At 39.5% G+C, this 27917-nt stretch overlaps 1 protein-coding gene across 1 annotated transcript in view; it reads right to left on the bottom strand.

Annotated features, from left to right (window-relative positions):
• Positions 1–25405, bottom strand: part of ptpn6 (protein tyrosine phosphatase non-receptor type 6) — a 43711-nt gene extending 18306 nt beyond the window's left edge. Inside the window, exons 1-4 of the mRNA XM_072460777.1 lie at positions 25338–25405; positions 24029–24151; positions 21895–22089; positions 17468–17651 (exon numbers count right to left, since the gene is read on the bottom strand). Coding sequence (XP_072316878.1) covers positions 17468–17651; positions 21895–22089; positions 24029–24151; positions 25338–25345 — 510 coding nt within the window. The 5' untranslated portion in view covers positions 25346–25405. The remainder of the gene's footprint in view (positions 1–17467; positions 17652–21894; positions 22090–24028; positions 24152–25337) is intronic.
• Positions 25406–27917: the final 2512 nt, after the last annotated feature.

Raw genomic sequence — 27917 nt, 5'->3', positions numbered from 1 at the left:
AATACTACAACATACTGCACTCAATACTGCAACATACTGCACTCAATACTGAAGCATACTGCACTCAATACTGAAACATACTGCACTCAATACTACAACATATTGCACTCAATACTGCAACATACTGAACTCAATACTACAACATACTGCACTCAATACTGAAACATACTGCACTCAATACTGAAGCATACTGCACTCAATACTGCACTCAATACTGAAGCATACTGCACTCAATACTGAAACATACTGCACTCAATACTACAACATACTGCACTCAATACTGCAACATACTGCACTCAATACTGAAGCATACTGCACTCAATACTGAAACATACTGCACTCAATACTACAACATATTGCACTCAATACTGCAACATACTGAACTCAATACTACAACATATTGCACTCAATACTGAAACATACTGCACTAAATACTGAAGCATACTGCACTCAATACTACAACATACTGCACTCAATACTGAAACATACTGCACTCAATATTGCAACATACTGCACTCAATACTACAACATACTGCACTCAATACTGAAGCATACTGCACTCAATACTGCAACATACTGCACTCAATACTGAAACATACTGCACTCAATATTGCAACATACTGCACTCAATACTGAAGCATACTGCAATCAATACTACAACATACTGCACTCAATACTGAAGCATACTGCACTCAATACTGCAACATACTGCACTCAATACTGAAACATACTGCACTCAATATTGCAACATACTGCACTCAATACTGAAGCATACTGCACTCAATACTGCAACATACTGCACTCAATACTGAAGCATACTGCACTCAATACTGCAACATACTGCACTCAATACTGAAACATACTGCACTCAATATTGCAACATACTGCACTCAATACAGAAGCATACTGCACTCAATACTGCAACTTACTGCACTCAATACTGAAGCATACTGCACTCAATACTGCAACATACTGCACTCAATACTGAAGCATACTGCACTCAATACTGCAACATACTGCACTCAATACAGAAACATACTGCACTCAATACTGAAGCATACTGCACTCAATACTGCAACATACTGCACTCAATACTGAAGCATACTGCACTCAATACTGAAGCATACTGCACTCAATACTGCAACATACTGCACTCAATACTGAAGCATACTGCACTCAATACTGCAACATACTGCACTCAATACTGCAACATACTGCACTCAATACTGAAACATACTGCACTCAATACTGCAACATACTGCACTCAATACTGCAACATACTGCACTCAATACTGCAACATACTGCACTCAATACTGCAACATACTGCACTCAACACTGCAACATACTGCACTCAATACAGAAACATACTGCACTCAATACTGAAGCATACTGCACTCAATACTGCAACATACTGCACTCAATACTGAAGCATACTGCACTCAATACTGCAACATACTGCACTCAATACTGAAGCATACTGCACTCAATACTGCAACATACTGCACTCAATACTGCAACATACTGCACTCAATACTGAAACATACTGCACTCAATACTGCAACATACTGCACTCAATACTGCAACATACTGCACTCAATACTGCAACATACTGCACTCAATACTGCAACATACTGCACTCAACACTGCAACATACTGCACTCAATACCACACTCAACACTGCAACATACTGCACTCAATACTGCACTCAATTCTACAACATACTGCACTCAATACTACAACATACTGCACTCAATACTACAACATACTGCACTCAATACTACAACATACTGCACTCAATACTACAACATATTGCACTCAATACTGCAACATACTGAACTCAATACTACAACATACTGCACTCAATACTGAAACATACTGCACTCAATACTGAAGCATACTGCACTCAATACTACAACATACTGCACTCAATACTGAAACATACTGCACTCAATATTGCAACATACTGCACTCAATACTACAACATACTGCACTCAATACTGAAACATACTGCACTCAATATTGCAACATACTGCAATCAATACTACAACATACTGCACTCAATACTGAAGCATACTGCACTCAATACTGCAACATACTGCACTCAATACTGAAGCATACTGCACTCAATACTGAAGCATACTGCACTCAATACTGCAACATACTGCACTCAATACTGAAACATACTGCACTCAATACTACAACATACTGCACTCAATACTGCAACATACTGCACTCAATACTGAAGCATACTGCACTCAATACTGAAACATACTGCACTCAATACTACAACATACTGCACTCAATACTGAAGCATACTGCACTCAATACTGCAACATACTGCACTCAATACTGCAACATACTGCACTCAATACTACAACATACTGCACTCAATACTGCAACATACTGCACTCAATACTGAAGCATACTGCACTCAATACTGAAACATACTGCACTCAATACTGCAACATACTGCACTCAATACTGAAGCATACTGCACTCAATACTGCAACATACTGCACTCAATACTGAAGCATACTGCACTCAATACTGCAACATACTGCACTCAATACTGAAGCATACTGCACTCAATACTGCAACATACTGCACTCAATACAGAAACATACTGCACTCAATACTGAAGCATACTGCACTCAATACTGCAACATACTGCACTCAATACTGAAGCATACTGCACTCAATACTGCAACATACTGCACTCAATACTGAAACATACTGCACTCAATATTGCAACATACTGCACTCAATACTGAAGCATACTGCACTCAATACTGCAACATACTGCACTCAATACTGAAGCATACTGCACTCAATACTGCAACAAACTGCACTCAATACTGAAACATACTGACTCAATATTGCAACATACTGCACTCAATACTGAAGCATACTGCACTCAATACTGCAACATACTGCACTCAATACTGAAACATACTGCACTCAATACTACAACATACTGCACTCAATACTGCAACATACTGCACTCAATACTGAAGCATACTGCACTCAATACTGAAACATACTGCACTCAATACTGCAACATACTGCACTCAATACTGAAGCATACTGCACTCAATACTGCAACATACTGCACTCAATACTGAAGCATACTGCACTCAATACTGCAACATACTGCACTCAATACTGAAGCATACTGCACTCAATACTGAAGCATACTGCACTCAATACTGCAACATACTGCACTCAATACAGAAACATACTGCACTCAATACTGAAGCATACTGCACTCAATACTGCAACATACTGCACTCAATACTGAAGCATACTGCACTCAATACTGCAACATACTGCACTCAATACTGAAGCATACTGCACTCAATACTGCAACATACTGCACTCAATACTGAAGCATACTGCACTCAATACTGCAACATACTGCACTCAATACTGCAACATACTGCACTCAATACTGCAACATACTGCACTCAATACTGCAACATACTGCACTCAATACTGCAACATACTGCACTCAACACTGCAACATACTGCACTCAATACTGCACTCAATACTGTAACATACTGCACTCAATACTGCACTCAATACTGAAGCATACTGCACTCAATACTGCAACATACTGCACTCAATACTACAACATACTGCACTCAATACTGAAGCATACTGCACTCAATACTACAACATACTGCACTCAATACTGCAACATACTGCACTCAATACTGAAACATACTGCACTCAATACTGAAGCATACTGCACTCAATACTACAACATACTGCACTCAATACTGAAGCATACTGCACTCAATACTACAACATACTGCACTCAATACTGAAGCATACTGCACTCAATACTACAACATACTGCACTCAATACTACAACATACTGCACTCAATACTGCAACATACTGCACTCAATACTACAACATACTGCACTCAATACTACAACATACTGCACTCAATACTGCAACATACTGCACTCAATACTGAAGCATACTGCACTCAATACTGAAGCATACTGCACTCAATACTACAACATACTGCACTCAATACTACAACATACTGCACTCAATACTGCAACATACTGCACTCAATACTGAAGCATACTGCACTCAATACTGAAACATACTGCACTCAATACTACAACATACTGCACTCAATACAGAAACATACTGCACTCAATACTGAAGCATACTGCACTCAATACTGCAACATACTGCACTCAATACTGAAGCATACTGCACTCAATACTGCAACATACTGCACTCAATACTGAAGCATACTGCACTCAATACTGCAACATACTGCACTCAATACTGCAACATACTGCACTCAATACTGCAACATACTGCACTCAATACTGAAGCATACTGCACTCAATACTGCAACATACTGCACTCAATACTGAAGCATACTGCACTCAATACTGCAACATACTGCACTCAATACAGAAACATACTGCACTCAATACTGAAGCATACTGCACTCAATACTGCAACATACTGCACTCAATACTGAAGCATACTGCACTCAATACTGCAACATACTGCACTCAATACTGAAACATACTGCACTCAATATTGCAACATACTGCACTCAATACTGAAGCATACTGCACTCAATACTGCAACATACTGCACTCAATACTGAAGCATACTGCACTCAATACTGCAACATACTGCACTCAATACTGAAACATACTGCACTCAATACTACAACATACTGCACTCAATACTGCAACATACTGCACTCAATACTGAATCATACTGCACTCAATACTGCAACATACTGCACTCAATACTGAAGCATACTGCACTCAATACTGCAACATACTGCACTCAATACTGAAGCATACTGCACTCAATACTGCAACATACTGCACTCAATACAGAAACATACTGCACTCAATACTGAAGCATACTGCACTCAATACTGCAACATACCTCACTCAATACTGAAGCATACTGCACTCAATACTGCAACATACTGCACTCAATACTGAAGCATACTGCACTCAATACTGAAGCATACTGCACTCAATACTGCAACATACTGCACTCAATACTGCAACATACTGCACTCAATACTGCAACATACTGCACTCAATACTGCAACATACTGCACTCAATACTGCAACATACTGCACTCAATACTGCAACATAATGCACTCAACACTGCAACATACTGCACTCAATACTGCACTCAATACTGTAACATACTGCACTCAATACTGCACTCAATACTGAAGCATACTGCACTCAATACTGCAACATACTGCACTCAATACTGAAGCATACTGCACTCAATACTACAACATACTGCACTCAATACTGAAGCATACTGCACTCAATACTACAACATACTGCACTCAACACTGCAACATACTGCACTCAATACTGCACTCAATACTACAACATACTGCACTCAATACTACAACATACTGCACTCAATACTACAACATACTGCACTCAATACTACAACATACTGCACTCAATACTACAACATATTGCACTCAATACTGCAACATACTGAACTCAATACTACAACATACTGCACTCAATACTGAAACATACTGCACTCAATACTGAAGCATACTGCACTCAATACTACAACATACTGCACTCAATACTGAAACATAATGCACTCAATATTGCAACATACTGCACTCAATACTACAACATACTGCACTCAATACTGAAACATACTGCACTCAATATTGCAACATACTGCAATCAATACTACAACATACTGCACTCAATATTGCAACATACTGCACTCAATACTACAACATACTGCACTCAATACTGAAACATACTGCACTCAATATTGCAACATACTGCAATCAATACTACAACATACTGCACTCAATACTGAAGCATACTGCACTCAATACTGCAACATACTGCACTCAATACTGAAACATACTGCACTCAATATTGCAACATACTGCACTCAATACTGAAGCATACTGCACTCAATACTGCACTCAATACTGAAGCATACTGCACTCAATACTGAAACATACTGCACTCAATACTACAACATACTGCACTCAATACTGCAACATACTGCACTCAATACTGAAGCATACTGCACTCAATACTGAAACATACTGCACTCAATACTACAACATATTGCACTCAATACTGCAACATACTGAACTCAATACTACAACATACTGCACTCAATACTGAAACATACTGCACTCAATACTGAAGCATACTGCACTCAATACTGCACTCAATACTGAAGCATACTGCACTCAATACTGAAACATACTGCACTCAATACTACAACATACTGCACTCAATACTGCAACATACTGCACTCAATACTGAAGCATACTGCACTCAATACTGAAACATACTGCACTCAATACTACAACATATTGCACTCAATACTGCAACATACTGAACTCAATACTACAACATATTGCACTCAATACTGAAACATACTGCACTAAATACTGAAGCATACTGCACTCAATACTACAACATACTGCACTCAATACTGAAACATACTGCACTCAATATTGCAACATACTGCACTCAATACTACAACATACTGCACTCAATACTGAAGCATACTGCACTCAATACTGCAACATACTGCACTCAATACTGAAACATACTGCACTCAATATTGCAACATACTGCACTCAATACTGAAGCATACTGCAATCAATACTACAACATACTGCACTCAATACTGAAGCATACTGCACTCAATACTGCAACATACTGCACTCAATACTGAAACATACTGCACTCAATATTGCAACATACTGCACTCAATACTGAAGCATACTGCACTCAATACTGCAACATACTGCACTCAATACTGAAGCATACTGCACTCAATACTGCAACATACTGCACTCAATACTGCAACATACTGCACTCAATACTACAACATACTGCACTCAATACTGCAACATACTGCACTCAATACTGAAACATACTGCACTCAATACTACAACATACTGCACTCAATACTGCAACATACTGCACTCAATACTGAAGCATACTGCACTCAATACTGCAACATACTGCACTCAATACTGAAGCATACTGCACTCAATACTGCAACATACTGCACTCAATACTGAAGCATACTGCACTCAATACTGCAACATACTGCACTCAATACTGAAGCATACTGCACTCAATACTGCAACATACTGCACTCAATAAAGAAACCTACTGCACTCAATACTGAAGCATATTGCACTCAATACTGCAACATACTGCACTCAATACTGAAACATACTGCACTCAATACTACAACATACTGCACCCAATACTGCAACATACTGCACTCAATACTGAAGCATACTGCACTCAATACTGAAACATACTGCACTCAATACTACAACATACTGCACTCAATACTGAAGCATACTGCACTCAATACTGAAGCATACTGCACTCAATACTGCAACATACTGCACTCAATACTGAAGCATACTGCACTCAATACTGCAACATACTGCACTCAATACAGAAACATACTGCACTCAATACTGAAGCATACTGCACTCAATACTGCAACATACTGCACTCAATACTGAAGCATACTGCACTCAATACTGCAACATACTGCACTCAATACTGAAGCATACTGCACTCAATACTGCAACATACTGCACTCAATACTGAAGCATACTGCACTCAATACTGCAACTTACTGCACTCAATACTGCAACATACTGCACTCAATACTGCAACATACTGCACTCAATACTGCAACATACTGCACTCAATACTGCACTCAATACTGCACTCAATACTGCAACATACTGCACTCAATACTGCACTCAATACTGAAGCATACTGCACTCAATACTGCAACATACTGCACTCAATACTGAAGCATACTGCACTCAATACTACAACATACTGCACTCAATACTGAAACATACTGCACTCAATATTGCAACATACTGCACTCAATACAGAAGCATACTGCACTCAATACTGCAACATACTGCACTCAATACTGCAACATACTGCACTCAATACTGAAGCATACTGCACTCAATACTACAACATACTGCACTCAATACTGAAGCATACTGCACTCAATACTGCAACATACTGCACTCAATACTGCACTCAATACTGAAGCATACTGCACTCAATACTGCAACATACTGCACTCAATACTGAAGCATACTGCACTCAATACTACAACATACTGCACTCAATACTACAACATACTGCACTCAATACTGAAGCATACTGCACTCAATACTACAACATACTGCACTCAATACTGCAACATACTGCACTCAATACTACAACATACTGAACTCAATACTGCAACATACTGCACTCAATACCGAAGCATACTGCACTCAATACTGAAACATACTGCACTCAATACTGAAGCATACTGCACTCAATACTACAACATACTGCACTCAATACTACAACATACTGCACTCAATACTGCAACATACTGCACTCAATACTGAAGCATACTGCACTCAATACTGAAACATACTGCACTCAATACTGAAGCATACTGCACTCAATACCACAACATACTGCACTCAATACTGAAGCATACTGCACTCAATACTGCAACATACTGCACTCAATACTGCAACATACTGCACTCAATACTGCAACATACTGAACTCAATACTGCAACATACTGCACTCAACACTGCAACATACTGCACTCAATACTGCACTCAACACTGCAACATACTGCACTCAATACTGCACTCAATGCTACAACATACTGCACTCAATACTACAACATACTGCACTCAATACTACAACATACTGCACTCAATACTACAACATACTGCACTCAATACTGAAGCATACTGCACTCAATACTGAAACATACTGCACTCAATACTACAACATACTGCACTCAATACTGAAACCTACTGCACTCAATACTGAAGCATACTGCACTCAATACTACAACATACTGCACTCAATACTGAAACATACTGCACTCAATATTGCAACATACTGCACTCAATACAGAAGCATACTGCACTCAATACTGCAACTTACTGCACTCAATACTGAAGCATACTGCACTCAATACTGCAACATACTGCACTCAATACTGAAGCATACTGCACTCAATACTGCAACATACTGCACTCAATACAGAAACATACTGCACTCAATACTGAAGCATACTGCACTCAATACTGCAACATACTGCACTCAATACTGAAGCATACTGCACTCAATACTGCAACATACTGCACTCAATACTGAAGCATACTGCACTCAATACTGCAACATACTGCACTCAATACTGCAACATACTGCACTCAATACTGAAACATACTGCACTCAATACTGCAACATACTGCACTCAATACTGCAACATACTGCACTCAATACTGCAACATACTGCACTCAATACTGCAACATACTGCACTCAACACTGCAACATACTGCACTCAATACCACACTCAACACTGCAACATACTGCACTCAATACTGCACTCAATTCTACAACATACTGCACTCAATACTACAACATACTGCACTCAATACTACAACATACTGCACTCAATACTACAACATACTGCACTCAATACTACAACATATTGCACTCAATACTGCAACATACTGAACTCAATACTACAACATACTGCACTCAATACTGAAACATACTGCACTCAATACTGAAGCATACTGCACTCAATACTACAACATACTGCACTCAATACTGAAACATACTGCACTCAATATTGCAACATACTGCACTCAATACTACAACATACTGCACTCAATACTGAAACATACTGCACTCAATATTGCAACATACTGCAATCAATACTACAACATACTGCACTCAATACTGAAGCATACTGCACTCAATACTGCAACATACTGCACTCAATACTGAAGCATACTGCACTCAATACTGAAGCATACTGCACTCAATACTGCAACATACTGCACTCAATACTGAAACATACTGCACTCAATACTACAACATACTGCACTCAATACTGCAACATACTGCACTCAATACTGAAGCATACTGCACTCAATACTGAAACATACTGCACTCAATACTACAACATACTGCACTCAATACTGAAGCATACTGCACTCAATACTGCAACATACTGCACTCAATACTGCAACATACTGCACTCAATACTACAACATACTGCACTCAATACTGCAACATACTGCACTCAATACTGAAGCATACTGCACTCAATACTGAAACATACTGCACTCAATACTGCAACATACTGCACTCAATACTGAAGCATACTGCACTCAATACTGCAACATACTGCACTCAATACTGAAGCATACTGCACTCAATACTGCAACATACTGCACTCAATACTGAAGCATACTGCACTCAATACTGCAACATACTGCACTCAATACAGAAACATACTGCACTCAATACTGAAGCATACTGCACTCAATACTGCAACATACTGCACTCAATACTGAAACATACTGCACTCAATATTGCAACATACTGCACTCAATACTGAAGCATACTGCACTCAATACTGCAACATACTGCACTCAATACTGAAGCATACTGCACTCAATACTGCAACATACTGCACTCAATACTGAAACATACTGACTCAATATTGCAACATACTGCACTCAATACTGAAGCATACTGCACTCAATACTGCAACATACTGCACTCAATACTGAAACATACTGCACTCAATACTACAACATACTGCACTCAATACTGCAACATACTGCACTCAATACTGAAGCATACTGCACTCAATACTGAAACATACTGCACTCAATACTGCAACATACTGCACTCAATACTGAAGCATACTGCACTCAATACTGCAACATACTGCACTCAATACTGAAGCATACTGCACTCAATACTGCAACATACTGCACTCAATACTGAAGCATACTGCACTCAATACTGAAGCATACTGCACTCAATACTGCAACATACTGCACTCAATACAGAAACATACTGCACTCAATACTGAAGCATACTGCACTCAATACTGCAACATACTGCACTCAATACTGAAGCATACTGCACTCAATACTGCAACATACTGCACTCAATACTGAAGCATACTGCACTCAATACTGCAACATACTGCACTCAATACTGAAGCATACTGCACTCAATACTGCAACATACTGCACTCAATACTGCAACATACTGCACTCAATACTGCAACATACTGCACTCAATACTGCAACATACTGCACTCAATACTGCAACATACTGCACTCAACACTGCAACATACTGCACTCAATACTGCACTCAATACTGTAACATACTGCACTCAATACTGCACTCAATACTGAAGCATACTGCACTCAATACTGCAACATACTGCACTCAATACTACAACATACTGCACTCAATACTGAAGCATACTGCACTCAATACTACAACATACTGCACTCAATACTGCAACATACTGCACTCAATACTGAAACATACTGCACTCAATACTGAAGCATACTGCACTCAATACTACAACATACTGCACTCAATACTGAAGCATACTGCACTCAATACTACAACATACTGCACTCAATACTGAAGCATACTGCACTCAATACTACAACATACTGCACTCAATACTACAACATACTGCACTCAATACTGCAACATACTGCACTCAATACTACAACATACTGCACTCAATACTACAACATACTGCACTCAATACTGCAACATACTGCACTCAATACTGAAGCATACTGCACTCAATACTGAAGCATACTGCACTCAATACTACAACATACTGCACTCAATACTACAACATACTGCACTCAATACTGCAACATACTGCACTCAATACTGAAGCATACTGCACTCAATACTGAAACATACTGCACTCAATACTACAACATACTGCACTCAATACAGAAACATACTGCACTCAATACTGAAGCATACTGCACTCAATACTGCAACATACTGCACTCAATACTGAAGCATACTGCACTCAATACTGCAACATACTGCACTCAATACTGAAGCATACTGCACTCAATACTGCAACATACTGCACTCAATACTGCAACATACTGCACTCAATACTGCAACATACTGCACTCAATACTGAAGCATACTGCACTCAATACTGCAACATACTGCACTCAATACTGAAGCATACTGCACTCAATACTGCAACATACTGCACTCAATACAGAAACATACTGCACTCAATACTGAAGCATACTGCACTCAATACTGCAACATACTGCACTCAATACTGAAGCATACTGCACTCAATACTGCAACATACTGCACTCAATACTGAAACATACTGCACTCAATATTGCAACATACTGCACTCAATACTGAAGCATACTGCACTCAATACTGCAACATACTGCACTCAATACTGAAGCATACTGCACTCAATACTGCAACATACTGCACTCAATACTGAAACATACTGCACTCAATACTACAACATACTGCACTCAATACTGCAACATACTGCACTCAATACTGAATCATACTGCACTCAATACTGCAACATACTGCACTCAATACTGAAGCATACTGCACTCAATACTGCAACATACTGCACTCAATACTGAAGCATACTGCACTCAATACTGCAACATACTGCACTCAATACAGAAACATACTGCACTCAATACTGAAGCATACTGCACTCAATACTGCAACATACCTCACTCAATACTGAAGCATACTGCACTCAATACTGCAACATACTGCACTCAATACTGAAGCATACTGCACTCAATACTGCAACATACTGCACTCAATACTGAAGCATACTGCACTCAATACTGCAACATACTGCACTCAATACTGCAACATACTGCACTCAATACTGCAACATACTGCACTCAATACTGCAACATACTGCACTCAATACTGCAACATACTGCACTCAATACTGCAACATACTGCACTCAACACTGCAACATACTGCACTCAATACTGCACTCAATACTGTAACATACTGCACTCAATACTGCACTCAATACTGAAGCATACTGCACTCAATACTGCAACATACTGCACTCAATACTGAAGCATACTGCACTCAATACTACAACATACTGCACTCAATACTGAAGCATACTGCACTCAATACTACAACATACTGCACTCAATACTGCAACATACTGCACTCAATACTGAAACATACTGCACTCAATACTGAAGCATACTGCACTCAATACTACAACATACTGCACTCAATACTGAAACATACTGCACTCAATGCTGAAGCATACTGCACTCAATACTGCAACATACTGCACTCAATACTACAACATACTGCACTCAATACTACAACATACTGCACTCAATACTGCAACATACTGCACTCAATACTGAAGCATACTGCACTCAATACTACAACATACTGCACTCAATACTACAACATACTGCACTCAATACTGCAACATACTGCACTCAATACTGAAGCATACTGCACTCAATACTGAAACATACTGCACTCAATACTACAACATACTGCACTCAATACAGAAACATACTGCACTCAATACTGAAGCATACTGCACTCAATACTGCAACATACTGCACTCAATACTGAAGCATACTGCACTCAATACTGCAACATACTGCACTCAATACTGAAGCATACTGCACTCAATACTGCAACATACTGCACTCAATACTGCAACATACTGCACTCAATACTGCAACATACTGCACTCAATACTGAAGCATACTGCACTCAATACTGAAACATACTGCACTCAATACTGAAGCATACTGCACTCAATACTACAACATACTGCACTCAATACTGCAACATACTGCACTCAATATTGCAACATACTGCACTCAATACTACAACATACTGCACTCAATACTGAAACATACTGCACTCAATATTGCAACATACTGCACTCAATACTGAAGCATACTGCACTCAATACTGCAACATACTGCAATCAATACTGAAGCATACTGCACTCAATACTGCAACATACTGCACTCAATACTGAAACATACTGCACTCAATACTGCAACATACTGCACTCAATACTACAACATACTGCACTCAATACTGACACATACTGCACTCAATACTGACACATACTGCACTCAATACTGAAGCATACTGCACTCAATACTACAACATACTGCACTCAATACTGAAGCATACTGCACTCAATACTGCAACATACTGCACTCAATACTGCAACATACTGCACTCAATACTGCAACATACTGCACTCAATACTGAAGCATACTGCACTCAATACTGCAACATACTGCACTCAATACTGCAACATACTGCACTCAATACTGAAACATACTGCACTCAATACTGCAACATACTGCACTCAACACTGCAACATACTGCACTCAATACTGCAACATACTGCACTCAATACTGAAACATACTGCAACATACTGCACTCAATACTGCAATACTGACACCGAAACATACTTTACACTCGGGTGTAATAAGTTGATACTTCACATATTATTGCACTATTCTCTGACCAACTGTAAATTGTGGACTTAATAAAATCTTTATTGTATTTTGCACTTTAACGCCAAATAAAGTTTCAAGTTTGTGAATTTTGTTCAGACAAATGCAATAAACCTGTGACTGGCTCTGGTTCTGACGGTGTCTGTTCTTCCCTCATCAGGATCTGGTGCTAGGACGTCTGGCAGAAGAGGCATTTACATAGAGGAAATAATCAAAAGCTAGCTTACCTGGACATGCTAATGTAAGCACACAGCTGTCTTGAACACAGTCTGGTGATGATTTATGGACTTTAAACAGAAAATCTGACTCTACATGTGACGTGTTTGTAAAGCTCAGCGAAGACGAGCTCATGAGCAGAGGAAAAGTGTGAATGAAGCTGAATGTAACTCCAGGTGTGTGTTTGATCAGGGACAACGCTCTCACACAGTTACAAACTCACTCCACCAGGAAAGTTACATCATGTAACTTTTCAGGTGGAGTCAAGTGAGTTTGTAACTTTGTTTCCTTGGAGACCAAGTCCGTGGGAAAGTTATAGTTTTGCCTGAAATGTTCCACAAACTGCATAAAACTGTATCGTTCTCTGTTGTGGACTTAATGTGTTTCAGTTTTAACGACATTTTAGAAGAACAAAACTAAGACATTTAAATTCAGAGGAAACAAGACTCAAATATAAGTGTTACATAACTTCAGAAAAACCCTGAGACTATTAAGAAACAAGGATGTGACAAAACACCAGCCTGAGATACAGTTTTACTAATATGAAGTTTAGATACTTTAATAAACAAAATGTGTTCCTATATTTTATAAAATGTGGATTAGTTCTATGACAGTAAACAACATTTTTATCATTATTATTATTATTATTATTATTATTATTATTATTATTATTATTATTACTATTATTTTTATTATTAGGCCCGAGCGCCACAAGCTGGCGAGAGGCCTATTAATCTCGTAAGGCCGTGCGAAGCACGGCTGCGAAAGTGCGCACGAAATCGAGCGCGAAGCGCTCGCCCACTTCCAAACACTCACTAACGCACTCCTCCACTCATGCACGCCCCATGCATACTAATTAGTTGTAGGAAAATGGAACATTACCGTTGTAAACGGGCGAAGCCCGTGCAAAAGTTCGCACTAAACGAGCACTTTACATTGGGATGACGACCGCGAAGCGGTCGTCATCCCCATATAAAGCACTCATTTGCGCTAAGTAGCTCACGAATACGTTCCCCATCTCTTGCATGTTCCGTGCATATAAGCATGTAATGCAAAAATTGAACATTATTACTGTATAGAGGGCCAAAAACACAAAGTGGGCGGAGCCCACTCAAAATTATCGAAAGTACCCGTCAGTGACCAGGGACCCACACCATGAGGTAGGAAAGCGCGAGCGCTTTCCGAAAATGTATAGTTTATGATATTTGAAAAATGGGAAACATTGTTTTCGCATCGGAATATTATTCTTTCTTTCTTTCTTTCTTCTTCTTCTTCTCGGGACCAACCCCCCTATTTTTCACCCAGTGAACATTGACGAAAAGTCACAAAAATTTGCACACCTCTAAAAATCGTGCCTCTCTACATTCTGGCTATTTCCCTTTTCTAAAATAAAAAAAATTGGTGCGTCAGCGCCACCAAATGTACCAAAAATGCATTGAGAGATGGGAAATGACCCAAAAAAAATCTGATCGTAGAATCATGAAATTTGGCGCAGAGGTAGATGGTGACAAGAGAAGTAAAAAATATTATTACGGCAACGCCGTCCCCCGAACCAAATGTCGGCCATATTGCTTCAAAAATGGCTAAACATGACTTCGGAGTTTTTCCAAACGTCGTACTTTTACGAACTCCTCCCAGGGCGTTGGCCCTAAAAAGCTGAAATTTGGTGAAAATGCTACTGAGGAGTGGGACATCAAAAGTTATCCAAATTACATTGATACCTCTCACGGTCTCTGTGCGGCGAAGCCGCAAACTGTAACTAAAATTTCAGAAATCTCCCATATTTAAAATTTCTGCCGTTTGCGCAGATAAAGTCCGAATTGCATCAAATTAGAATCAGTTGTTAAACTCTTTGCCCTAAACCTACTTGAAGTGAAATAAATTCATTTGGCGCCACAGCGCCCCCTACAGATTTTATATGGAGGTTAAATGTTTAGTTTTGCGAAATTATATGAAATTTGACACACAACTCAATTTTAGCATCCCCATCAAAAAAGTCAATGAGACCCATGTCATAATTGTTATGGCGTTGCCCAACGATGACCGAAACCTTTCATGTTATTCCAATGGGGAAATCGCCAGAACATGTTTACACTTTAGACTTTCACAAACTCCTCCCAGGGCGTCAGCCCTATTAACCTGAAATTTGGTGGGACTCATCTTCAGGGGTGGACCATCAAAAGTTATCCACATTTTCATTCAAAGAGTCACGGTGTCTGTGCGGCAAAGCCGCACATTTTGCCAAGAATTCAAAATAAAATAGCTTTTTGATGGTAAAACAAAGGGGAGAAGATGTGACAGCGTCACAGATTCAGCAGTAGGCGTAATAAAAGGACAATTGGGGCGCGTTAGCGCCCCCTCCTCTTGCGGCGTGGCGGCGGTGTGGCGGCGGCGTGGCGAGGGCCGATCATTGCCGCTTGCGGCTATATTTTTTATTATTATTATTATTATTATCAGAGTGTTTTCTCCAGTGCTTGGACCCCTCGCTCCCCCTTGCTCGTCCTTGCTCCCCCTTGCTCGTCCTTGCTCGTCCTTGCTCCCCCCTGGCTCGCCCTGGCTCGTCCTGGCTCCCCCTGGCTCGCCCTGGCTCGTCCTCGCTCCCCCTTGCTCGCCCTTGCACCCCCTGGCTCGCCCTCGCTCGTCCTCGCTCGCCCTCGCTCGCCCTCGCTCCCCCTCGCTCGCCCTCGCTCCCCCTCGCTCGCCCTCGCTCCCCCTCGCTCGCCCTCGCTCGTCCTTGCTCGTCCTTGCTCGTCCTCGCTCGTCCTCGGCAGATGCTCGTACCTGGCAGATGATCTTGATGTGGGACACCCTCTTGGCTCCAGTCTTTCCGACCTCGTCCGTGAGCGCAGACAGGACGAAGTCTCCGGGTTTGGACAGAGACTCTCTCACCAGGAACGTGCCCGGCTCGTCCCGTCCACTCAGCAGTTTCTCTGCGCTTGGCCCCGAGAGGTGCCCGTGGTACCACCTGCAACACACCGACCATTTCTGTAGTGTCGCCGTCTAGTTCACCATTCTAACCTGTTAAACTCCATTAGTATAGAATATATACTCAATACCACAGAGGTAATTTATTTTATTTTCTTAAACAATAGACTGACTTTTTAAACACAACATAATACCGTTTTTTCCAGACTATAAGACGCACCAGAGTATAAATCGCACCAGCCAAAAAATCCATAATAGAGAAAAAAAAAAAACATCACAACAAAGTTGCACTGGAGTATGAAATGCAGTTGCAAGTGTGAAAATAACAAATAATATCACATATAAGTCGCTCCGGAGTATAAGTATATAAGTATAAATATAAGTATAAGTCGCACCCCGGCCAAAACTATGAAAAAAAGTGCCACTTATAGTCCGGAAAATACGATAGTTCTTCCTTTATTATACCATGTAGTCTTCTACTAGTACTGATCAAGTTTATGTGATACTTTAATAAGAGACACACCATTCACTCTCACACTCATTCACTACGGGCAGTTTTACAGTTGCAACACATGGACACATGTCTCTGGACGGTGGGAGGAAGCTGAAGAACGCCAGAGCGAGCGCTAACCACTCTGCCACCATTTATAAAGCACAAGCAACACAAAGAGCTTCACAGAAGACAAATGCACCATATAATAAATGACATCAGTTCATCATCATGGAGCCAAAACTCTTGTCTTGTTTTTTTCTCGTCCACATGTGAGTTTAGAGCCGTGTGTGAGAGGGATAAGATCTGTCCAATAATGTCCAATATTATCACATTTTACTTTTCAACTAGATAAACTAGATATAAACAAGGTCAAAACCAGGTCAAAAGCAGAAATAAACCAGGTCTAATCCATGTCTAAACTGGATCCTAACAAGGACAAAACCAGGTCTAAACCAAGTCTAAACCAAGTCAAAACCAAGTCTAAACCAGGTCTAAACCAAGTCAAAACCAGATCTAAACCAAGTCTAAACCAAGTCTAAACTAAGTCTAAACCAAGTCAAAACCAAGTCAAAACCAAGTCTAAACCAAGTCAAAACCAAGTCAAAACCAAGTCTAAACCAAGTCAAAACCAAGTCAAAACCAAGTCTAAACTAAGTCTAAACCAAGTCAAAACCAAGTCTAAACCAAGTCAAAACCAGATCTAAACCAAGTCAAAACCAAGTCAAAACCAGGTCTAAACCAAGTCTAAACCAAGTCTAAACCAAGTCTAAACCAAGTCTAAACCAAGTCAAAACCAAGTCTAAACCAAGTCTAAACCAAGTCAAAACCAGGTCTAAACCAAGTCAAAACCAAGTCTAAACCAAGTCTAAACCAAGTCAAAACCAAGTCTAAACCAAGTCTAAACCAAGTCAAAACCAGGTCTAAACCAAGTCAAAACCAAGTCTAAACCAAGTCTAAACCAAGTCTAAACCAAGTCAAAACCAAGTCTAAACCAAGTCAAAACCAAGTCTAAACCAAGTCAAAATCAAGTCAAAACCAAGTCTAAACCAGGTCTAAACCAAGTCAAAACCAAGTCTAAACCAAGTCAAAACCAAGTCTAAACCAAGTCTAAAACAAGTCAAAACCAAGTCAAAACCAAGTCAAAACCAAGTCTAAACTAAGTCTAAACCAAGTCAAAACCAAGTCTAAACCAAGTCTAAACCAAGTCAAAACCAGATCTAAACCAAGTCTAAACCAAGTCTAAACCAAGTCAAAACCAAGTCTAAACCAAGTCAAAACCAAGTCTAAACCAAGTCAAAATCAAGTCAAAACCAAGTCTAAACCAAGTCTAAACCAAGTCAAAACCAAGTCTAAACCAAGTCAAAACCAAGTCTAAACCAAGTCAAAACCAAGTCAAAACCAAGTCAAAACCAAGTCTAAACCAAGTCAAAACCATGTCTAAACCAAGTCAAAACCAAGTCAAAACCAGATCTAAACCAAGTCTAAACCAAGTCAAAACCAAGTCTAAACCAAGTCAAAACCATGTCTAAACCAAGTCTAAACCAAGTCAAAACCAAGTCAAAACCAAGTCAAAACCAAGTCTAAACCAAGTCAAAACCATGTCTAAACCAAGTCAAAACCAAGTCAAAACCAGCACTAAACCAGGTCTAAACCAAGTCTAAACCAGGTCTAAACCAGGTCTAAACCAGGTCTAAACCAGGTCTAAACCAGGTCTACACCAGGTCTAAAACAAGGACTAAACCAGGTCAAAACAAGGGCTAAACCAGGTCAAATCCAGGTCAAAACCAGGTCCAAACCAGGTCTAAAACAAGGGCTAAACCAGGTCAAATCCAGGTCTAAACTGAACGGGCCTACAGACTGCAGATTACCACAGGAAAACCCACACATCACTAATGGCGCCTGTAACACTCTTTATGGGTCAAACTCTTGCACAAACTGTGTCAGAAGCGCTGGCCTAAAATATATATTTACTGTAACTATTTGCAAGTTTGAGCCCGGACAAAATGAAGGGGTGAACGCGGCTGTGGACCCAATTTAGGTTCAGTTCTCAATTTCGTCTTCTAAACTTCCTGCTCTGCGGTCGGAAAATTTCTGAAGACAGATTTGGTGGCTGAAAGCGCGGTGTATTTATAGCTCGGCCACCATCATGACAAAACAGCCCGCTAAGCTGATAAGTCTGAGTTTGTAATGCATATCGTACAGCTATTAGAGGAATACGAGGAATCTGGATGTTACTTGCGTGGATAAAAGATTAAAAATGCGAAAGTAAAGTGCGTAATTGTGGCACGTTGAGAGCGAAATGCAAAGTCATTCTAAAGAACTGACAGCCGATTTCAAAATGAGAGGTCAACTGCACTTTTACTGCAGATGTGGCGCAGTGTAAACGTTATTTTCTGTTTTCAAATCGAGATTCTGTGTGAAATTATAAAAATGACTGTTTTTGGCGCCTAAACTACAGGGATAACAGGTTATTTTAATGTTTCCGACAAACAAAAACATCGGATTCGAATGCAAAATGTAGCATATTTGAGCTATTTACCGACAAACAACACTGGGTTCAAGAAAGAACTACGTATACAGTAGGAATTAAATAAAAAAACATTAACTACTAAAATCATTAACTACCAAACCAGTATTTATTTATTTGCTTGTTTGTTTGTTTGTTTGTTTGTTTGTTTATTATTTTTATAATATTGAGTGTTAATTTTGAAAGTTAGCAACATTTTAACATAGACATTTAACATTTCAACAAACAGTAAATTGTTTGTCAGGAAAAAACTTGGACAAAAAAATGAAAATGGAACAAACTGAGGACATTATATTTCTGCACTGACGTTTTTACAAAACTAGTATTTTACATTTGTCTGACATTTAAACCTGAACTAAGACATTTAAGCACGTTTCAGCGTTGATCTTTATCAGGATACTTCATTGCTGTTATGACTTTTGAACCTTTCCGTCTTTGTTGACAGTTTGGGATGAATCTTGAAATCGTGCATTGTAAAATAAAATATGTAACGCACAAATGCTGAAGAAACGAGGCACACAGAGCCTCTTGTTGGTGTTACTTGTGGTGTGTGCAATAGAGGAAGAGCCCCGGGCTCCGGACAGGGCTTTCAGAAGTGTCAAAACTTAAGTTTCCAACCGCAACAACAAAAGGGAAGTTCAACAACTGACACAGAAGGACCAGAGAGGCGGGGCCAGAGAGGCGGGGCCAGAGAGGAGGGGCCAGAGAGGAGGGGCCAGAGAGGAGGGGCCCTGCATGTGGCCTACAGTGGACACTAGTAATAAAGTTATTTTCTGTTTATGTGCCACAATTGTTTACATTTGTATTTTTGATTTTATTCTTAATACTAGAGGCAGGCAATATGTCAAAAATCATTTATTATATTGTCAATGTTGCTTTGACGAAAATGTGAATATCAAGTCAGTCGTTTACAGTAAAAAAATAAATTTAAAAAAGCTACAAAAAGAGCTGATTAAAATTACAAAATGAAAAAAGTTATGCTGTAAACTTACAAATAAGGGTATTATGAGATATTCCGCACTTTTGCGATACATTTTACCGATTAAACCTGAACTACGACAGTTACAGACACGTTTGAACACATTTCTATTGGATTAACATAACATCATCTGACTGTCTTTATCAGAATACTGCAAAAAAGTATCAATAATCATACATTTTGCCAATATTTCCCACCTCTAATCATACCCACATGATCCAGTTTTGCTGTATCTGTGACGTTTAGCGTTAGCGACGAGCTAAAAGCAGCGCTGAGCTCCTGACCTCTCGGTGGTGGGGTCGGAGCAGTTGAGCGGGTACTTGAGCTCGATGAGGGTGCCGTCTTTGTCCTGCAGGGTCCCGTGGTCGGCCGTGTAGAAGTCCACCAGCTCGGACAGCGTGGCAAACTTCTCGCCGCCGTACAGGTCGTAGAAGTCGCCCGTGTTCTGGATGCGGATGTGCGTCACGACTTCGCCGACCCTGACGAACACAGCGACGACGACGCTAACGTTAACGAAGAAGACCACACCCATTCAACGGACACGTGTTAAGCATTATTTGTGTTGTTTTTGGCGTTTAAACGTGTTCTTGTGCCTCTTCTCTGGCGTCATACTGTATCTGTGAGGCGTTTCCTCCGTCGAGAGTTGTGTTAGCGCTGCATCTACTGGCGGCAGAGGGTATTACAATGGAGAATTAACAGAAGCTAACGTACAGTAAGCAGTGGCAGTGTTTTATGGACTTAAAGAAAGCGCGGACGTTCTCCTGAGCTCTACAGACGACGTAATAAAACTGGGACTTTTGGAACTGAGCGTTTTCTGAGGTTTGGAGGGAGACGACCGACTAATTCCTCAAACAAACGTGAAATGAAGATAAACACAACTACGGATGTGTTTTTTGACGAGGGAGCAATGTTATAGCGCAAATAAAGCTCGATATATGTCTTTAAATATCATCGTGTTAATAGAAGATTCAAATAAAAAAGAGTCAAATACGATTTTTTACGATTTGAATTTTTTTTAATTTACGATTGAAAACATCTTGATAAGAGCATGTTTACGAACAAATAGTTTTTCATCAAACACACATACCGTATTTTCTGGACTATAAGTCGCACCTTTTTCCATAGTTTTGGCCTGGGTGCGACTTATATTTATACTTATATACATATACTTATACTCCAGAGCGACTTATATGTGATATTATTTGTTATTTTCACACTTGCAACTGCATTTCATACTCCAGTGTGACTTATATATGTTTTTTTCTTCTCTATTATGCATTTTTTTGGCTGGTGCGACTTATAGTCCAGTGCAACTTATACTCCAGAAAATACGGTACTTAACTTACTGCAAACAGATTTTTTTTTTTTAAATAGTGTTCAATATTAATTTCCTTTTGAGACTTTTAATCTGTACCATTTGGCGGACTGAACCTGAAGCAGTGGTGCCGTGGTTAAGGGCGTGGCACGTTTGCAGTTGCCACCACCTCAACGTCGTGGGTTCGCTCTCCGGCCACGGACGTTTACGAATGTCTCTACCGCTCTCTCTCCCCCGCTTTCACGCCATAAAAACTGCTCTGTTTAATAAAGCTGGAGACGAACTGACTAAGGAAGAAGAAATGACGATAACATTGCGATAATTTCCTAATTTCCTGTGAGTCATTTAGATGCAATTACTCCCAAGTCTGCCGTCTGTAATAATTCAGTTGAGATAAGTGATCAGTTGTAATTGTATAGTTTAATATTCCGTAAATGCCTTCTGTTCTCGTGTTCAAATGAAAGACTAAATCATGGCAAAGTAACACAATTAAACAGACAAAAAAAGCCTTTCCTTTTTGTGCAACGCGGATGTAGCATGAGAGAATTTTGCAATATTCTGCACAGCTCCAACTATTGTAAATAAGAATCAGCAACACCAGCGTCTGAATGGAAAAAACTGTGATAAACGGATTTTGATAAGTTTAATCTGAGGACACAAACTCCACCATAAACACGATGCTTTATACGTCCAGCACTGACGCGATTGCATTTCTCACGCCTATAGTAGTGGTCTTTTGTAGCTGGATACACCAAATACAGGCTTCAAGAAAGACAGCACTTACAAACCCTCATTGTGCACTAAAAGTTACATTTATTCAGTCTCTTTATCAGGTGTTAAAAGCCCAGAGCTATAGTATTTTAGTCTTATTGTGACACTGATGTCTCATTTCCGTGTCTGTAACGAAAATAACCTCCTCTTGAATGAATAAAAGTAATTTTAGATAAAGAGGAAATTAGAAATGAATCGACATTTTGAGTTAATAATGTTCTTTTAGAGTCTGTTTACTCCAGATTAGACACATTGCATTAGACATTAAAAACACTGTATTCATCTAATTCCCGTGACCGCAAAGACTTAAAAACCTTGATCTGTGACCGTACCTGACAGAAAGTGAGAAGTCCCCGGCCACCTTCTTGCTCGGTCGGGCCAGAAAACTGCCGTGCATCCCTTTGTCCTTGAGCAGCTCCTCGGCCGCGATGCCGGTGATGTCTCTGTGGAACCACCTGCACAAACCCAAGGCCAAGACAGAGCTGTAATTCACTGAAGAGCACTATCATATCATCATTCTATGTTATTTTATGTTATTTTATGTTATTTAATTTAATCAATTTAATCAATTTAATTAATTAATTTAATCAATTTAATCAATTTAATAAATTTAATCAATTTAATCAATTTAATCAATTTAATTAATTTAATTAATTTAATTAATTTAATTAATTTAATTAATTTAATTAATTTAATTAATTTAATTAATTTAATTAATTTAATTAATTTAATTTTACGGTTGAAAGTGAAGAACATCTGATACAATTTGAGTTTTTAAAGCCATTGTGGACAGAAAGCGCGCACATATACAAGAAAATAACTTTATTAAATGTTTGGGGTTTATTTCTGCACCTTTTTTTTTGTACAATTAGACCATGTTTAATTGGAGAAATAGTTGAAATTACAGTTTGCGTATGAAGCATCTTTTGAGCGTCATAAAAAGTGTTATTTTATAGGATTAACAGGATTTTACAGATGCCCCGTGCGTCCTACAACTGCATTATTAAATTAAGACATTTTCACAGCAAAAAAATAACAACAAACATAAGTTACATTAAAGCGACGTCGGTGATAAGTGTGACATGCAGGATTTTGGAGAGGGGAAAAATCAAATTGATATTAAATTTGCGATTTATGTTCAAAGAGTAGGATTCTGAATGTGTTCTTCACCCTTAAGAATCAGAACAGTTGTAAGAGTTGGACAGAGGAGAGGAAAAGCGGGCTCCACACACATTAAAGCCGCACTATGTAACTTTTCCGGTGGAGGGTTCATCGCCTGAAACTCAGTGCTTCATATATTCAATTACAGGCGTTTTAGTGGAAAATAAACGTTTTAGGCCATTTTGCAGGAACTTTACAGGCAAAAGTACATACATAGTCTCCGTGGTACCCTCCACAAATGAACTTACACAGTGCAACTTTTACATGGACAAAAGAACAAACCATGAGCACATTAAACCATGAGCACATTAAACCATGAGCACATTAAACCATGAGCACATTAAACCATGAGCACATTAAACCATGAGCACATTAAACCATGAGCACATTAAACCATGAGCACATTAAACCATGAGCACATTAAACACAAATCAGAGCCAGAGCACATCAGGAGCACACAAGCAGCGGGACTGAACTCACCGAACCATGTCGTCGTGTCACTGCTGCTGGTGTCAAAGAGAAGGAAAGTGGTGGTGAGAAATGTGCACATTTAGTCCTGGTTTAGACCTGGTTTAGACCTTGTTTAGACCTAGTTTAGACCTAGTTTAGACCTAGTTTAGACCTGTTTTAGACCTGTTTTAGTCCCGGTTTACTCCCGTTTTAAACCTGGTTTAGTCCTGTTGTAGACCTGTTTTAGACCTATTTTAGTCCTGATTTAGACCTGGTTTAGACCTCTTATAGACCAGTTTTAGACCTGGTTTAGACCTAGTTTAAACCTGGTTTAGTCCTAGGTTAGCCCTATTTTAGACCTGGTTTAGACCTATTATCGACCTGTTTTAGACCTGGTTTAGACCTGGTTTAGACCCGGTTTAGACCTGTTTTAGTCCTGTTTTAGACCTGGTTTAGACCTGGTTTAGACCTGGTTTAGACCTGGTTTAGACCTGGTTTAGTCCTGTTTTAGTCCTGTTTTAGACCTGGTTTAGACCTGGTTTAGACCTGGTTTAGACCTGGTTTAGACCTGGTTTAGTCCTGTTTTAGACCTGTTTTATATCTGGTTTAGTCCTAGTTTAGACCTGGTTTATACCTGGTTTAGACCTAGTTAAGTCCTAGTCAAGTCTTGTTTTAGACCTGCTTTAGTCCTAGTTTAGACCTAGTTTAGTCATAGTCTAGTCTTGTTTTTGACCGTTTTTTAGACCTGGTTTAGTCCATGTTTTCTTTCGGGTTTAGTCCTAGTTTATTCCTAGTTTTAATCAGTGCTGCCTTAGACCTGATTCAGTCCTGATAAAGACCAGGTTTAGTTCCAGCTTAGCCCTAGTTTAGATTTGGCAAAGTCCTGTTAATAAAGTCCTGATTATCCCTAGTTTAGACCTGTTTTAGACCTATTTTAGTCCTGGTTTAGACCTGGTTTAGATCTCTTATAGACCTGTTTTTGTCCTGGTTTAGACCTAGTTTAGACCTGGTTTAGTCCTGTTTTAGACCTATTTTAGTCCTGTTTTAGACCTTGTTTAGCCTTAGCTTAGACCTGGTTTAGCCTTAGTTTAGACCTGGTTTAGGTCTGGATTAGACCTAGTTTTGACCTGGTTTAGACCCTTTGCTACCTGTAAAGCTCTTATTTTAGGTAGTGACAAGTTAGCACTTCTTTAGACCAGGTTAAGTTCTGTTAAAGACCTGGTTTAGCCTTAGTTTAGCCTTAGTTTAGATCCTAGTCTTCTTTTAGACGGGTCAGATCCGCTGCTATTGTAAATCTAACATTACAACGTTACATTTAAGTGTAACTAAAACATCACTCAAATACTCTTCACTTCATAACGTTGAAGTCCGTGACAGTTTTAACATTTTAATGCACTTCCCAGTTTATAATTCTGCCTTTACTTTACGCCTTTGTTTAGTGCAGATCCTCTATTATTATTATTATAATTATAATTATTATAGTCACATTTAGACTGGATTATATTTGATCAAATCAGATCTCATGTCCAGGCCACAGAGAGAGAAGAACTTTCTCTAAATAATGTCACTTTACTTTATGTTTTTATGTCTTTTTAAGCCTTTTTAAAATATTCACAATGTTAAACTTATTTGAAGAGTTCACAGCCTGTTTTACTCAGTTACATTGACTTTTTGAAGACATTCTACATCTTCAGAGTAGTTTTCAGACAGCGTACTTTGAGTTTGAAGTAACTCTACTCTTACTTGAGTAAAAGTGTCGGTTCCTCTTTCTACTGTGGTTAAATATTTCAAGTTTTATGTCGACAATATTTTAAAAAAGGGAAAACATCTTAGTTTCTTGCACCGCTCTGTCAAACATTAGTTTTCCTCATTTTAGTGCATAACATTTTAAAAACACACATCTTGAGCGTTCATCATTTTTACAAATCTGATTTTACGTCCAGACAGTTACTTTTAATGCCATTTTGACTTGAATAAATACTTTTACCAACACTTTTTTACTCTTGAGTAATTTATTTAACAACTACATGTCCCTTTTCCTTGAGTAACACTATTTTGAACTGTTTTTATCTCCTCACAGTGACACAAAAAGCAGAATAACCGCTCTTCACCTCGCGCTCCCTTCACTCCTCCTCATCCTCCTCTCTCCTTCCTATTCCCCTCTCTCTCTCTCTCTCTCTCTCTCTCTCCCTCTCTCTCTCTCTCTCTCTCTTTTAGTCCTTTTCTTTTCCCCAGAATAAACAGGTTCCACACTTACTTCTCCGGCGCGCGCCTCAGAAACAAGTGCCACAAGTGCCCGCGATGCCCGTTCTGTACGCGACGTTTCGCCCTCCTCTTTCTCTCTCTCTCTCACACACGCGCGTTATGTCCTCCTCCTTCCTTTTTTTTCTGCAGTCTGCTTTCACAAACGCGACAGAAATATAAAAAAGAAAAAAACACAGAAAAAAACAGCTGACAGCCCCGGAACCTCTCCAAAGTCGCTTTAAAAACGCACAGGAACCACCGCGAGCGCAACTTTCGCAACGCGCGCGTCGCCGTCACCACGGAGACGGAGCGGCGCGTTTACGCACGGGCCCCACGCGCTCGATCGTGGCTGGAGGAAAAACGCGG

The sequence above is a fragment of the Eucyclogobius newberryi genome, unplaced genomic scaffold (genome assembly GCF_026437365.1).
Source record: "Eucyclogobius newberryi isolate DKJ021-1_F unplaced genomic scaffold, fEucNew1.0.hap1 SCAF_3, whole genome shotgun sequence".
In the NCBI taxonomy this organism is placed as follows: Eukaryota; Metazoa; Chordata; class Actinopteri; order Gobiiformes; family Gobiidae; genus Eucyclogobius; species Eucyclogobius newberryi.
Note: the sequence above shows the minus strand (reverse complement) of the source record. Positions and strands in the feature narration are given on the sequence as shown.